At 38.2% G+C, this 16,934-nt stretch overlaps 1 protein-coding gene across 5 annotated transcripts in view; it reads left to right on the top strand.

Annotated features, from left to right (window-relative positions):
* Positions 1 to 16,387, top strand: part of WAPL (WAPL cohesin release factor) — a 102,403-nt gene extending 86,016 nt beyond the window's left edge. For 3 of the 5 annotated variants that reach the window (XM_049645338.1, XM_049645335.1, XM_049645339.1), the window contains 7 exons: positions 2,634 to 2,809; positions 3,351 to 3,466; positions 3,890 to 4,054; positions 6,700 to 6,907; positions 9,359 to 9,447; positions 13,625 to 13,720; positions 14,036 to 16,387. In XM_049645338.1, coding sequence (XP_049501295.1) covers positions 2,634 to 2,809; positions 3,351 to 3,466; positions 3,890 to 4,054; positions 6,700 to 6,907; positions 9,359 to 9,447; positions 13,625 to 13,720; positions 14,036 to 14,101 — 916 coding nt within the window. In that variant the 3' untranslated portion in view covers positions 14,102 to 16,387. The remainder of the gene's footprint in view (positions 1 to 2,633; positions 2,810 to 3,350; positions 3,467 to 3,889; positions 4,055 to 6,699; positions 6,908 to 9,358; positions 9,448 to 13,624; positions 13,721 to 14,035) is intronic. The other 2 variants (XM_049645337.1, XM_049645336.1) reach the window with 2 other exon arrangements.
* The last annotated feature ends 547 nt before the right edge of the window (positions 16,388 to 16,934 follow it).

Genomic DNA, 16,934 nt, shown 5'->3' with positions numbered 1-16,934 from the left:
AAAGACAAAAATAGACAAAGTAGTATGATAAATCCTTTTTTTTTTTTTTTTTAAGTTTATTTATTTATTTTGAGAGTGCGAGCCAGGGAGGGGCCGAGAAAGAGGGAGAATCTTAAGCAGGCTCTGCACTGTCAGCACAGAGCCCAGGCAGGGCTCGAACTCACAAAAACTGAAATCATGACTTGAGCTGAGATCACGAATCGGACACTTAACAGACTGAACCATCCAGGTGCCCCACTAGTATGATAAATCTTGATGTATGTACCATTAAGCTTGGATAATCATCAACCATGGCCCGTCTTGTTTCCATTTGTAACCCTGTTGATAACTCTTCTGTATTAATTATTTTGAAGCAAATTACAGATTTCATTAATCCATTAAATACTTGAGTATATAAAGTCTCTTAAAAGAGGACTCTTTAAAAGATGTAACCACAGGGGTGCCTGGCTGGGTCAGTCAGTGGAGCTTGTGACTGTTGATCTCAGGGTTGTAAGTTTGAGCCCCACGTTGGGTGTAAATATTACTTAAAATTTTTTAAAGTTAATTTCTTAGTTAAAATCATCTGGCAGTCTGGGCTGATAACACAGAGCCCGATGCAGGGCTTAAACTCAGGAACTGCAAGATCACGACCTGAGCCAAAGTCAGACACTTACCCGACTAAGCCACCCAGGCACTGGCCCCCAAATTCTAAACAAACGAATGAATGAATGAATGAGTGGTGTAACCTCAATACTGTTTTCATACCCTATAAATTATTGACTTAATGTTATCATACATCCAGTCAGTATTCAAATTTCTGGTAGTATTTAGTTTCCAGTAGATCTGTAGGTTTCCCCTGGGTCTTATTTTTTGGCCTTACATTTGTAAATTTTGTATCACATTTAGTACCTTTAAGGCTTGTGTTCTAGTTGTTATTATGTTTTATTCTCCCTTACCAAAGAATATTCCTGCAGGTTAAATCAGTTTCTTCCTTTAAAAACGTATATTTCATGACCCCTGTACACATGGTGTCTTTCAGGAGGTATTTAATATGACAGTTTTCATCTCTTTCATTGTGATTAGGAATTTTCTGTCAAAAATCTTAGAAGTAGCCGTAAGGGTCAGAATTGGATGTTTGTGAAGTAACACTCCTCTGACTTTTTAAACTTTTCAGTAGGACCCTGATAAATGCAGGGATAGCATATTGAAAGATAAAATGATATACCTCTGATGTTTTCCCCTCATTTACCAACCAAAACCATGTTTTAGCTCAGTACTACTGAAGGCAGTTAACAATAATAGCACAGTTAGTTCTGGCTCACATCCTCAAACATCTAAACAACAAATTTATTTTATTTTATTATTTTATTTTATTTTTTATTTCATTTCATTTTATTTCATTTTATTTTATGTTATGTTTGTTCATTTTTGAGAGAGAAAGAGTGTGTGTGAGCAGGGGAGAGGCAGAGAGAGAAGGATACACAGGATCTGAAGCTATCAGCACAGAGTCTGACGTGGGGCTTGAACCCACAAATTGCGAGATCGTGACCTGAGCTGAAGTTGGATGCTTAACTGAGTGAGCCATCCACAAGCCCGAGCAACAAATTATTTTAGATTAGACATGAGGAACACCTTCCTAATAATGTGTTTTAACAGGAGAGGCTAGAGAAGGATGAGTTACAGTACAGTTTTCTTTAGGAGTTTTGTGTGGTGTATATATAATCAACTGAGAGAGCATATGCTTTTTTGAACTAATGGACTTGGTGATTTAAAGACAGTCTTCATAAATACTAGGCTCACTTAAAGATTATATTTCCTTGTTATTTTGGGTAGCATCTGGAAAATCCTTGGGATGTAACTGATAAACCTTATGGCTGCCAGGAGACATGTCAGTTAAATGACCTCATGTTAAAAAAATATGATGTACTCTAATGTTTATAAAGTATTTAATATCATCTATACAAGGTTATTTATTATGCATTATTTTTTTTTTAAAGGTAGTTCTTATTTATTTATTTATTTATTTATTTTTGGGACAGAGAGAGACAGAGCATGAACGGGGGAGGGGCAGAGAGAGAGGGAGACACAGAATCGGAAGCAGGCTCCAGGCTCCGAGCCATCAGCCCAGAGCCTGACGCGGGGCTCGAACTCACAGACTGCGAGATCGTGACCTGGCTGAAGTCGGACGCTTAACCGACTGCGCCACCCAGGCGCCCCTATTATGCATTATTAACACAAATAATATTCTTTACCTGCTCAGAGTTTGCATCCTAAATGAAAATCATCTAAATGAAATTCAGAAGTATAGTTCTTAAATTATCTTGTTTAGGGAAGGATTGTGGTAGGTCTGTTTTGGAGAGATTGGTAAAGTGGGGACAACTGTAAGTAGTACAGATGGGAGCTTCTCCACTGAGTTTATAGTTTTAACTTAGAAAAATTTAAATTATCGAGTTTTCTCAAAATAAAATTTAGCACTTAGTGTGATATTAGACCTACTTGGTATATGATTAAATAGTTAATACATTATACCTCTATAATAGAGATTAATTTGGCAGCATTTATGACATTTAAAACATTAAGGTCCAAGTAAATAGAAATTCTTAGTATAACTAATTTTGTTTAGCATAATAGTCTACATTTTGTTTTCTCTTAAGAGCATTACAACATTGTGAAGGATTGATTCAGCAGTATAACCGTGCTGAGAACAGTATATGCTTACCTGACAGTAAGCCTCTGCCTCACCAGAATGTAACCAACCATGTGGGCAAAGCAGTGGAAGACTGTATGAGGGCCATCATTGGGGTATTGCTCAATTTAACTAATGACAATGGTAAGTTATATTTTCTACATGTATTCTCATTGAAAGATTGTATATTACATGTAAAAACAAGTTATTCCCCTTATTTCTTTTCTCGATGTAGTGATTTTTTAATTGCCATCATGTAACTCACTCATGTATAGATTTAACTACTTGTAGGGGTTTTTTTTTGTTTTTTTTTGTTTTTTTTAAGTTTACTTTTGAGAATGAGCATGTGTGGGAGGAGGGGAGGGGCAGAGAGAGAGGGAGAGAGCGAGAATCCCAAGCAGGCTGTACTCTATCATCATGGAACTTCAAACTGCCAAACTGTGAGATCATGACATGGGCTGAAATCAAGAGTCTGATGCTTTACTGAGCCATTCAGGCACCCCAGTATTTTTAGGGTCAGCCTGGTAGCTTGGTTTGGAAATAGTATGGTCAAAAATATATTTTAATAAAGAAATAGTTATGTATTTCTAACTTTTTATATCAGTGTTAATGAATATTGGTTGGTAGTGTCCTAGAGAAGAATCCATAACAATTTTCATATTCCTTACATTCCTAACTCTTTCAGAGTGGGGCAGCACCAAAACGGGAGAACAGGATGGCTTGATTGGCACAGCAATGAACTGTGTGCTTCAGGTTCCAAAGTACCTACCTCAGGAGCAGAGATTTGATATCCGAGTGCTGGTGAGTTGGAGTGACTATTTCAGAAATTAGTATTTAATCTATTAAAATGATAAAAACTTCATCTTAGTTTTGGGTTTAAGAACCAGCTGTTCAGTATATTGAGGGTTTCAGTGGATTACTTGTGAACACACCTCATATTATACAAAAGAGAGCCAGGAAGGGCTCTGTGCAAAAATAAAAAAAGTATTAAGTATGAAAACAATCTAAAAGTTAAAAAACAAACAAACTAACAAACAAACCTAAAAGTTGTGATTTTTAAAAAGCAGTGAAATCATTGTGAAGATCATTATCTTTCACACTGGTTTTTAACCATTTAGTGGATGGCAGAACACAGGTTTCTAACTGCCAATAAAAGTTATGTATACTGTGTTGATTTGCTTTTAATTCTCACCTGTGGTAATATGCATGTTTTAATTTTTGTAGGGCTTAGGTCTACTGATAAATCTAGTGGAGTATAGTGCTCGGAATCGGCACTGTCTTGTCAACATGGAAACATCATGTTCTTTTGATTCTTCCCTCTGTAGTGGAGAAGGAGATGATAGTTTAAGGATAGCTGGACAAATTCATGCCGTTCAGGCTTTAGTGCAGGTAAGCAACAACTTCAAAACAAGCTAACACCTTCAGTTTGTTGCGTTGTCCAACTTCTTCATCATTTGTGCCTTTCCCGCCTCTCTCACTCCCCTTTTCTTTTGTGGGTGTGTATGGGTGTCTCACTCTCTCTAGCTCACCCTCGCCAGTTCACTGAAAGGTACACCGGGTTAGAATGTATACCCTTCCTTACTGCACTCCACTGACAGTTTAACTATAATAATCACTCCTTAGGCGTTGTTAGTGAAAAGCAGAAACAAGGCGTATTTGTTTTATCAAAAGATTGCAGGTCAAGAATCTGTTTCCAGCCCCAATCCCATCCAGTTCAAGTCCTCTAGCATTTACTTCTTCGTGTGATCCGTGTCTCGGACTTTTGTGTTTCTAAATATTGGGCCATACCTTTCCCGTTTTTGGAAGCGGGGGTGGGGTGCACACTTTTCAGAGTATGTCTGTGGAGTAATTTCCTGGCTTAGGAATTGTGTTACGAATAACTGTATTTAAAAATTAATGTCCCTGTGGGGCATCTGGCTGGCTCAGTTGGAGGAGCATGATCGTGGAGTTGGGAGTTTGAACCCCACATTGTGTGAAGAGATTAAATAAGTAAACTTAAAAATAAATAAATAAGTAAAAATTGATGTCCTCAATTCAGTGGATCCCGGTTACCAAACACACTCCCTGTCCTCAATTTATGCTTCTCCCAAAAAACCGCATGGCTGTGTTTCTTGAACAATAGTGGGTACTGTAGTTTTTCTTTTCCAGTCTAACAGGTTAGGTTCCTAACTACCTTTTTCTTTCCTTAAATGACAATTTGCATGTTTAGAATTGATAATGAACTATCCTTTTCATTGTTTCCAAAACTTTTACTATCCTGTTAATCCTTTTGGCCTTTTTGAAAATACCTTTTTTTTTCTTTTAATGTTTATTTTACTTTTGAAATACAGAGACAGAGTGCAGGCAGGGGAAGGGCAGAGAGAGGGAGACACAGGATCCAAAGCAGGCTTCAGGCTCTGAGCTGTCAGCACAGAGTGCAACATGGGGCTTGAACTCACGAAGTGTGAGATCATGACCTGAGCCAAAGTCAGTGCTTAACCAGCTGAGCCACCCAGGCACCCCTGAAACTACCTTTTTAAAGAAGGTAATCAGTCCACAACAACGTGATCTTTTCCTGAGTCATAACTATGACCCCATCATTCTCTTAGCAAATATTTTGATCCCGGAGTTCTTTTATACTCTTAAAAATTATTGGGAACTTAAAAAGAATTTTTGGTTTGGGGTGCCCCGGTGGCTTAGTTGGTTAAGGGTCCGACTTCAGCTCAGGTCATGATCTCACGGTTCATGGTTGAGCCTTGCATCAGGCTCTGTGCTGATAGCTTGGAGCCTGGAGCCTGCTTCAGATTCTGTGTCTCCCTCTCTTTCTGCCCTTTCCCTGCTCGTGCTCTCGCTCTCTCTCGCTCACTCACGCGCTTTCTCAAAAATAAAAATAAGCATTAAAAAAAAAATTATAAAAATTTTTTGTTTGTGTGTTTGATCTATTGATATTTACTGAATTTGAAATCAAAGCAGAAAATTATAAAACAGAGGCCTTCGTTCCCTTAGCCATCAAAGCACTAACATAATCACATGGTATGTAGATTCTGGAAAACACTGTACATTCATGAGAGAATGAAAGAAGTCAGTTGACCTCTTATTGTTATGAATGTGATTTTTGACCTCACAGATTTTCTAAAGGGATTTTGGGGACCCCTAGAGATTCTTGAACCAATTTTAAGAAATACGGCTTTTGTATAAAGCTCAAATTTTATTTTCTTAAGGGTATTAAAAGTTTCTATACCACTCTTCTGTATACTCAGCAACTTTTTGAGATTTACTTGGCATTTGATTTTCAGGTAGTTGTTTTTAGTAACTTGGAGTTTTCCCCAGATTCTATCAGTAAATACTTTCTGTACATTCAGCACTAGCCCAGCACAAGGAAAATAAAGTACATGAAGGCAAGGAATTCAGTACGTTCCCTTTTGACTTAAGAGTTTTCCCTGTGTACTTCCACTGACCATTACATTTTCATTGTTAATAATATCAGTTGAGATCGATCCAGTTCTGAGTGTTTTCTCTGAGACCTTTTGCTTTTTATTTTTACTGGTGTTTATCTCTTTAGATTTCTTTTAAAGAAGCCATGTTGCTTTTCCCTAATATTACATAGGTGTGTGCATGCGTGTGTGTGTGTGTGTGTGTGTGTGTGTGTGTTAATGTTATATAATTTTATTTAGTGTCCTTTCTTAATTTTATCCCGTCTGCTCAGGCTTAAAAAAAATTTTTTTTTTTAAATCAAGTTTGTATTTTTGCTTGAAATATCCTGTCATTATTATCCAATTTAAGGGCACATGTTGAGATTTGCATTCTTATAAACGGAATGCCTATAACATTAGTAGATACATTTAATTTACTTGGTTGAATCCCAATAGCATTTATACTTTCTTTTTTGCCTTCAGGTGGATGTAGAACAAAGCCTTTTATCGTAACTTACCCTTTTTAACCAGACAGCACGCTTCTTAGGGTTAGTGATTTTGAAAGCAAACAGATCTTATATTTGGGTACATACATGTTGGTTGGTGTTCTTTTAATGATCTTCAAAAAAAAATTTTTATCAGCTGTTCCTTGAGCGAGAACGAGCAGCTCAGTTGGCAGAAAGTAAAACAGATGAATTGATCAAAGATGCTCCCACCACTCAGCATGATAAGAGTGGAGAGTGGCAAGAAACAAGTGGAGAAATACAGTGGGTATCAACTGAAAAGACCGATGGTACAGAAGAGAAACAGAAGAAGGAGGAGGACGATGAAGAACTTGACCTCAATAAAGGTACATTTATTTTAAGTCGTGTATTCAAATTGAAAATGTTTCCCTCTTAACACCTTTTTAATTCGTGTGTTGTCATAATCTTGCTATGATTGTTCGGCCTCTCTAGTTCAGTGCAGACAAGCTTTCATATTTCAGTGCTCACAGGAATTTTTCTTTGCTGGTTTCCTAGCGGTGAGGAAGGCACGTGTGCAGTGTACGAAAGGTCTGCCTTTCCCAGGCTGGGCTTTACTCAGTGAAAAGAGAGTGGTTGAACATTGGGACTCCTAAAGGTTTTTACAGTTTTGAGATTTTTTTTATGGGTCTCACTTTATAAAGTGAGATCTGTTACCAGAAATTACAGTAACAGTTCTCAAATGGTATTAGCTTGCAAGCACTGTAAGGAATAAACTGATGGAGTCATTACATTTATTATCCACTGTTGTCAGCAGCTGATACTGGGTTTATTTTTTATGCACGTACTGCAAAATAGCCATTTGTAACTTCATGTCACTCTGGTTATGAAATTAAATAATATGGTTAGCTTTACCAAGCTAGGAGGCAAGCCCCAGCAAATGTCTTTTTCTGAGCCTAGTCTTTCTCTTATGTCCACGGTTCCACTAATGCCATTAGTTCTAATATTGTAAAAAATTGCTGTCCCATTCTCTAAATTTTTTAAAATTTAATGTTTATTTTTGAGAGAGAGAGAGAGACACACACACACAGAGCATGAGCAGGGGAGGGGCAGAGAGAGGGAGACACAGAATCTGAAGCAGGCTCCAGGCTCTGAGCCATCAGCACAGTGCCCACCACGGGGCTTGAACTCCTGAATTGCGAGATCATAACCTGAGCCAAAGTTGGTCGCTTAACCAACTGAGCCACCCAGGCGCCCCAGCTGTTCCGTTTTCTCAGTGTTCATGTTTCCTTTGGGGTAATATTTTTGGTTGTGTAGCATTCTTTTTAAATAATAGCTTTATTGGCATAAGTGTTAGCTTGTGAGGACCTGCTGTAACTGTAGACGAGCAGCTTAAACAACAGAAGTTGATTCTGTCCCACTTCTGGGGGCTGTAGGTCCAAGATCAAGGTGTCAGGGTTGGTCTCAGAGCTGATCTCTCCTTGGATTGTAGATGGCCATCTTCTCCCTGTCTTTTTACATGGTCTTCACTTAATGTATCTTTGTTCTTATTTCCTCTTATGAGGATAACAGACAGATGAGGACCCACCCCAGTGACCTCATTTAAACTAACTTCCTGTTTAATTAAACACCCTATCCACCTCCTTCCCTGAGGCACTGGGGGTTAGGAGCTCAGCATATTCAGGGGGTGGGGTAATAGTTCAGCCCACAACAAGATAAAATTCAGCCTTTTAAAGGAAACTTTGGAGTAGTTTTCACTGTATTCACAAGGTGCAACCATTACCACAGCCTAATTTCAGAACATGTCATCATCCCCAAAAGAAACCCTATGCCCATTTAGCAGCCACCACTCTCTGTTCTCCCCTCCCTGGCCAGTGGCAACCACTAATTCTGTCTCTGGATTTGCCTATTCTGAACATATCCTGTAAATGGAATAATAACAGTAGCCCTTTGTGACTGGCTTCTTTCACTTAGCCCAATGTTTTCAATGTTTTTCATGTTATAACATGTTACCAGTACATAAGTTCCTTTTTATGGCCAAATAATATTCCATTGTTGGTATGTACCACACTTTAGTCTTCAATTGATGGACATTCAGGTTGGGTCCACCTGTGGCTCTTATGAATAACGCTGCCATGACATAACATTCACATACAAGTTTTTGTGTGAACATATATTTTCAGTTCTCTTGGGTATATACCTAAGAGTGGAAGGTGCTGGCTTATTTGTTAACTCAATGTTTAGCATTTTAGGGAACTATCAAACTGTTTTCCAAAGTGACTGCCTCATTTTACGTCCCTGCCAGCCACATAACAAGGGTTCTAGTTTCTCCAAATCCTTACGAATAGTTATTTGTCTTTTTCATTTTAGCCATCCTAGTGGGTGTGAAGGTATATGTTACTTGATTTGCAGTTCCCTGTTGAATAAATGGTATTGAGCATGTTTTCACCTGCTTATTGCTCATTTACCTATGTTGTCTTTTCACTTTCTTGATGGTGTCTTTTGAAATGCAAAAGTTTTGAGTTTGACGAAGTTTGGTTTATCTAATTTTGTCACTTGTGGATTTGGTGTGGTGGCTAAGAAGCCATTTCCTAACCCAAGATCATAAAGATTTAGTCCTGTATTTTTGTCTAAGAGTTTTATGGTTTTCATGCTTATATTAAGGTCCCTCTTCTATTTGAGTTTTTTTTTGTTAATTTGTGTGGATATCCCATTTTTCTAGTGGCATTTATCGATGTTTAAGCAGTTCTGAAGAAAAGATAACAGAATTGGTGGTTTTGTGGGGTGGTTTCTTGTTTGTTTTGATATACCGTTACAGTTTTTTGTTTAAATATTCTTAGCCCTTCAGCATGCTGGCAAACACATGGAAGATTGCATAGTGGCCTCGTACACAGCGCTGCTTCTCGGGTGTCTCTGCCAGGAGAGTCCAGTAAGTAATGGTTCAGTATTATGTGTCTTGAAAAGATTCCATTGTGACAGCTTCATACCATTACCTAATTTACTTATGTATTACTTTATTTTCATCTTCATGTTAAAGCTTTCAAATATTTTATGACTTTTTTTAAAAAGCTTATTTATTTTGAAAGAGAGTGGGAGAAGGAGAGAGAGGATGTAGGACTCAAAACTCATGAACCATGAGATCATGACCTGAGCCCAAGTCAAGAATTGGGCACTTAACCAACTGAGCCACCCAGGCACCCTTATTTGGTGAACTTTTAAAGGTATTAATTATTTCTTATTCCAAAATAAGAGTACATCGGATTTAATGAGAAAGGTTGTTTTTGTTTGTTTTTTTAATGTTTGTTTTTGAGAGACAGAGACAGCATGAGCGGGAGAGGGCAGAGAGAGAGAGGGAGACCCAGAATATGGAGCAGGCTCCAGGCTCTGAGCTGTCAGCACAGAGCCCAATGCGGGGCTCGAACTCACGAGCCACGAGATCATGACCTGAGCCGAAGTCGGATGCTCAATCGACTAAGCCACCCAGGCGCCCCAATGAGAAAGTTTTTGATGGATGGATGAATTTATTGAAATGGCTTTGGTTGAAGTAAAAGCATAATATAAAACCTGTGCTGAGCTGGCTTTAGTCTCAGGGGGGCTGGGGGAGTGGGGGGAAGGAAAAATCTAGTCTCAGTGATATTAAGGACTCAGATAATGTGTCTTTAAACCCTACTGCCCTCTGCATGTTGTTTTGTCTTGTGCTTGGTCTCCTCCTGGCCCCATACTGGCTCTAGCTACCAGTCTCCTCTAGTTAAATAAGGTCCAATAGAAGAAGGTAGCCTCCCTCCTGTATATTTCTTTTTAAGAGCAGAGTTCCGCCCCCCATCCCTCCACACCCACTGCACCAAGTAGACGTCCTCTTATCTTGGCCAACTTTGGCTCACATGGCTTTTGTTTAAACAACTTACTTACTGGCAGGGAAAATGGGATTACTATGGAAGATTTAGATGATGATGGTTTAACTAGAAGTATTAGTGTCCAGATGGTAGGGCTGAGTCAGCATGAGGGCAGACAGTTCTGGCTAATGAGACAGTCATTGGGAGGACTTTTTAAGGGGAAGGTCTAGTGAAGAGCCAAATTTTAAAATGAAAGGGAAGTTCTTTTCCTTAGGAGCAAGGGCATTCAGGAGGCAAGAATGGAAGTCTATTGTATAGTGAAATTTTGGGTTAGCTTCTCGCTCTCTTTTTTTAATGTTTGAGAGAGAGAGCATGTGCAAGCAGGGGAAGGGGCAGAGGGAGAGGAGACAGAATCCCAAGTTAGGCTCCATGTGGATCTCACAAACCCTGAGATCATGACCTGAGCCAAAATCAAGAGGTGGACGCTTGACTGACTGAGCCACCCAGGTGCCCCAAGTTTGCTTCTCTTTTGTGTTAAATGTTTTTTCTGATCCTTTCTTATCCATCTCTTCCATATTTATATTCTAGTCAAGCTCTGATCTAAATGCAGACTAGCCTGCTCCGTTGTGGCCCTTTCTGGCACATGGCTTTCAAGATCAAGACCAAAGTTCTCATCATGGCTCTAGAGGCCCTGCAAGATTTTTTCAGCTCAGCCCTTTTCTTTGTTTCCTTAAATTCAGAGATTTTAAAAAGGTTTTTTTTTTTTTTTTTTTTTTTATGTTTAATTTTTGAGAGAGAGAGAGAGGGCAAGCAAGCACTAGCAGAGGCAGAGAGAGGCAGACAGAATCCAAAGCAGGCTCTAGGCTCTAAGATGTCAGCACAGAGCCCAGTATGGGACTGGAACCCACCAACCCTGAGATCATGACCTGAGCTGAAGTCAGACGCTTAACCTACTAAGCCACCCAGGCGCCCCCTTGAATTCAGAGATTTTAAGGGCAGATGAGAAATGCTTATCAAGCAGAGGGGAAAGAGGAAGAGGCAGGTGTCAAAAACAGTGGGCATACTATTTAAATTTAACAATTTTTAGGTATTCTGTTTTGCACACACCCTAGTTTCATTTATATTCTTTCTTAAATAACAGGTCTAGAAATTAATTTGTGGTATTACCACATATGATTTACCTTTGGCCATTTTTCTCATGTATAAATTTCTATTTGTCTGTATCTCTTATCTCTAAAGAGGTCATAAGGTCCTTAAATTGTAGGCAGTTGTGAATTCATAGAACCCTGGATGTCTTTATTGCCTTGGGGTATTATTATGATTAACCCCAGAAAGCTAGCTGATACATAAAACGTAATGGAAATTGGTTTGCTGAATGTGTAAGTAAAAGAGACACAAGAAAGCAGGTGGTTATATTATAGTAAAAGCTGCCTGTGGGAAAGGGCTGCATGCTTTGGAACCCCAGGAGCTTAGGTCATTTTCCATTGCATACCATGTATCTAGTGCATTGTAATAGTCTCCTCACTCGTTTTTGTCTTTCCTGCTCTCTTGACTCCATTCCTGAAATCTTGGACACTGCACCATAGCTAGCTTTCTTAAGACCACCTTTCTTGTCTCCCAGTCATTTAGGGAATCATAACTTTGTTTATGGCTTCATGTAAAACTTGTTAAAACTGCCTTCTCCATTTTCCAAATCTGTTCTTCCCCTTGGGTACTTTTCTAAATTTCCCAAATAGGCCATGCCATTTCTCATTTTTTTCTTTTTATTTAATCTCTACAACCCAACATGAGGCTTAACCTCACGACCCCGAGATTGAGTCGCATGTTCTTCTGACAGCCCCTCTCATTTTTTTCTTTTTGTACTTGCTGCTCTCTGTTTAAAAATAAATGCTGTGACTGTCCTTCCCACGCCCCAGCCACTATATGTTGCATTCTGTTTTGATGGAAAGGGATTTGATTATTGAGGCTTTCACTCAAAACCTTGGATCTAATCATTTATTCTGTGTCATAGAAATCGCTTTTCTACTGAGCAGTCTTCATAGCACCATAGCTACTGCTTTTGCCACCACTATGCTAGCATGCTGCTCTCCTAGAAATTGCTTAAAGACATTCTTAAATTAGCTTTCATTTAGCTCTATAGTTTCCATCATGATTGCCCTTATAACATTCATCACTTCAGTATATTTTTTAAGCATTTTGTAAAATCTGTTTTAGGTGCAAGATTAACTCCAGAGTAAATATGCACAGCTGGGGGCTTAGTTGGCTTTCGGTGGCTTTCGGTGGGGAGGTGGTTCACTTAGATTATGGGCGATTGATAGCACATAACTTAGCGTATTTTAGTAACATTTATTAGATCTTTTCTGAAACTGTATCCATACATTATTTTGTTTCTTTATAATTTCAAAAGTACCCTGACAGGAATTTGTTTTACAAAGGGAGAGAGGGGACTGCTGGCAAATGTCTTAAAAACATAGCATGTAATCTCATTACCTGCCCCCATCACGAAAATCCGAAGTTCAGCCCCCACCTTCTGGCCCCAAACTCAGGACAACATATTTTCTTTTGTGCTTTTTATTATAGGTGAACCTTCTTAAAAGAGCCTTTTTATTATAGGTGAACCTTCTTAAAAGAGCCTTTCCTTTTATTATGAACCTTTAAAACAGTTCAAAAATATATTGAAATAGAACAGGTTTTTTAAGCAAGTTATATATTTTCCTTGTAACAGATTGGTTATATATATATAGTTTGGCTGCTTCTTGCTAACAGTGAAGGGAAACACCTTAATGTCCTTTCTTGGCATTGCTGACATTCTCTCTCTCATGAAACTAGATTATCTTTGGAAAGATCTAGTTAATTCCTAGCCTACATAGGAACATGAGGAATTTTTTTTTTTTTTTTATTTCATAAGCACCTCTGAGGACATTTTCAACTTCCCTCTTGTCTTCTTGACATGCCCCCCCCCCCCCCCCCCCAACAGTGCATTTTGTTATCTCAGGCATTTTTCTCTGTAGGTTTACAAAAGTAAATAAGGACACAAGTGTTTCATTGTAGCCTTTCCCAGTTTTACCTTTCTGAGGATGGGATGGAGTAGGGAATGGACACCTACACCGGCAGATTTAGGAGGGTAGAAAAGGAAATTGCACATTAACCAAGGAGTTCAAGGACCTTGTGGAAGTTTCGAACAGGGTGTGTGCCAACACCAACAACCCAGTGCCGGGGGCAGACTCCTGTTTTCTGCTGCCTGACCCATGTTTCTTTGATCTGTTTCCTCAGATCAATGTGACCACGGTGCGGGAATATCTGCCAGAAGGGGACTTTTCAATAATGACAGAGATGCTCAAAAAATTCCTGAGCTTCATGAATCTTACTGTAAGTAGCTTCTGTTGCAGCTTGTGTGGTCTTAAATATGATACTGTCATTAAACGGTAGGAATTAAAATGCTGTATGGCCATAGTGACTAGAAGCGAAAAGGGATTCTCTTTTAATGTGTTTTTTTAAGGTTCATTACTATGGCCAAATATATTGGCATTATGTTATCAAAGCCACAATTTAATCTTCATAGGTTCTGATTGATAGTGTTCAGTTTAGTAAAGCCAAAGATTCTAAGCTTTGATTTGATGCTTGATAAAATTGGTTAAATATTAACTGTTACTTCCTTTCTGCCCCTCCCCACCTTCCCTTCAGTGTGCTGTTGGAACCACAGGCCAGAAATCTATCTCTAGAGTGATTGAATACTTGGAACATTGCTAGCTGCTTTACCTTTGCTTCAGGTGCTCGGTAATGCTGGAGCTATTCTTAGACAAAGAAAAGTCATGAAAGAAGTCCTTGAAGATATACCAAGAACATTCATCAGTATCATTCATGTTTGGATTTTTAAGGCCACCTGATTTCTTCGTCATGCATTCTGCATTTGCTAAATGACAGTTACTACATCAATCTGCAACTATCAAAAATGAGGGAAAAGGTTCAGGCTGTTAACAATTCCATGCAGTATTTAAATACACTTAACTTTGGCAGAGTTTATACTCTCCCCTCTTCTCTTGCTTCATTCTGGGCAAGTTTTAAGGGGAAAATTTATGCTGCTGTTAGTGCAACTGCTGTGTATGTTGAGCCACTGTTGTCATGCCAGCCAGGTGCAAAGGCAGCTTAGCTACTGAGGTATCGAATGTTTTGAGGACATTCTAGACAACAGCTTAGTTCCTTTTTCAGGCTCATTTGCTTTTGCTTTTTTGTTGAATGATTCCAATCGTAAATAAAGCTTTTAATAATTTTGTGAATTTTTTTTTGTTGTTGTTCCCTGAACTACTGTCTATATTTAAAATTAGATGGAATCCAAAGACACAAGGGATTAATAGTATATTTTTTTATTTTTGATTTGGTTTGGGTTGTTGAGCTGTTTTTCACTTTTGAGACCATGACCATATTATCATACCATAATGAGTCATAGCTATAGACACAAGAAAACAACAGTTTGAGGGAATATTATATAAGATGATGTGCCCTGTTAAAGGATGAAGCAAAATAGACAAACAAACCCAGGGTAGTTTACGCTTAATGCTAGAGGAGGCTCTTGAAACATTGTTTTGAGGGAGGCTCTCTAGATATATTTTCTAATGTTCAGTACAATAAATATAAGGAAGCTAAAACACCAATGTGGAATTCATGTTTCCAGATAATGTGTATATTCTTCTACAGAGTGACAGGATCAAATGCATAAACGCAAAGCCTTAAATTGCTGGTTCAGAGAAGATCCTTTTTTTCATTCAAATTCTTAGTTCATAGAACAGTGTGTTTGGAAAACAGTCATGGAACACACAAAACACATTTTATATATTTAATTTCACAACATTGCAACTCTTCCTTATGTTAATTATTGTTCAGACCACTGGTTAAACTTTTTTTGTTGATTGGGCCTGAATACAGGCTTTCCAGAGATTTCTTTCATAAATACTTTTAAATACCTTTCAGGTAGTTATATCATGTTTCTTCATTGGATTTGTAAAACTTGAAGCCATAAAAATATATTAGTTTGGTGTGTATTGAGGAAAATAGCTAAAAGTCTAATTGTTATCCATTTAGACTTTGTTATTTCCTTGTATAAAGTGACAAATCGGGGCTCTTGTATCAGTGCCAGCTGTAATGTTTTTTAATGCAGTGGCTGCCTTCTATTGTCTTCCTATTTTTGATAATGCAGATTGTTGGGAAATCTATAAGGAAGTAACTGATTCCAGGCAAATTGTTTTCTTCCTCCTACCCACCCAACCCCCACCCATCACCTCTTAACAGCATAGTTCTAGTTATGCCAGTGTAACTTGGGAAGGACCGAGGTTTTATTTGCCCTGAGTATAAATGCTAGCGTAGTGACCTATTTTAAAAGTATATCAGTAAATGATATCCATAAAATTGAATTAGATATATTTTGTTTAATAATTTTAAAATGCATTGATATTAATCATTGGCTTTAGGAATTGAACAGATTTTTGGTTAAAAAACCTGACTTGTGGCAGATGGTAAAGAGTCTTCTAAAATGTTTGGATGAGAACAGTCAGGGCGAACTACATTTTTCTGTTACACTGGTAATCATTTGAGAATTGATTTACCTCCGTGTTTAACAGGTTTTTTTTATTTTGTTTTGTTTTTTAAATAATAACTAATTGTCAAGCACTGATAGAGATGCAGATTGTGGTGGGGGTGGTGGGGGAGAAATCACCTCACCAACTGCAGTGCATTTGTGTGTTTTTAACCCTCAGAGAACTCTGCATTTTAGGGTACTTGAGGCTGACTTGCAAATTAAAGTTTTAAAGTAACCTTTTTTCCATTGTAAATATTTCTGTAAATACTACCAATTGGAAATTAGAACAGTAGAGTACTTTTCTGAATCCAATCCTATTTTTATTTTATACAGTATTTCTCAGCTGTGATCTTTGGAGCAAAAGCCAACGGCAGGAAAAAAATAGTTTGTACCAGTTTCATGAAGTATGTCTTTGGGTTTTTGTAAATAATTTTAACTCAAATAAAATTGCTACTTTCAATACACATGTTGTCTTTAACATAAATCTATTTAACTGTTTTGGAGGAAGAAAGCTCATGAACTTGATATAGCTGACTAAGGGGAGATATGATGTGTTACGTGAATTTCCCTTTCAACATACACATAAAAATTTAACCAGTTTTTGTTAAACGTTACATAACTTCTCCCTTCCTCATACTCATCCGAATGTCAACTCTTAACTTGGATTCGTTTAGGGATGGTGATTTTCTGCTTGTATGTAGTTAGGCCCGTGATGGATTTGTTAAGTTGCCTTAGTCTTTTTGCCCCTCTGAATATGACCCAAGACTTTGTTGATTTGTTTTACAGCTGCTTTTAGTTTTTCAGTTTTCTTAGATGTCAGATTCTAAGTTTGCTGCACAAGTGGATTCGTCAACCTCTCCTCACTGCTTTCAAAACTAGATTTGAAGGGGCCTCTCCCGTGAGCTCGCATCCACTCTCCCCTTTTGCACACATACACAACATGTATAACCATGTGGAAGCGGGCAGGCTATGCATATAGAAAGACCTAAATCACACACATACATTTGGAAA

Source organism: Panthera uncia, chromosome D2, assembly GCF_023721935.1.
Source record: "Panthera uncia isolate 11264 chromosome D2, Puncia_PCG_1.0, whole genome shotgun sequence".
Taxonomy (NCBI): Eukaryota; Metazoa; Chordata; class Mammalia; order Carnivora; family Felidae; genus Panthera; species Panthera uncia.
Note: the sequence above shows the minus strand (reverse complement) of the source record. Positions and strands in the feature narration are given on the sequence as shown.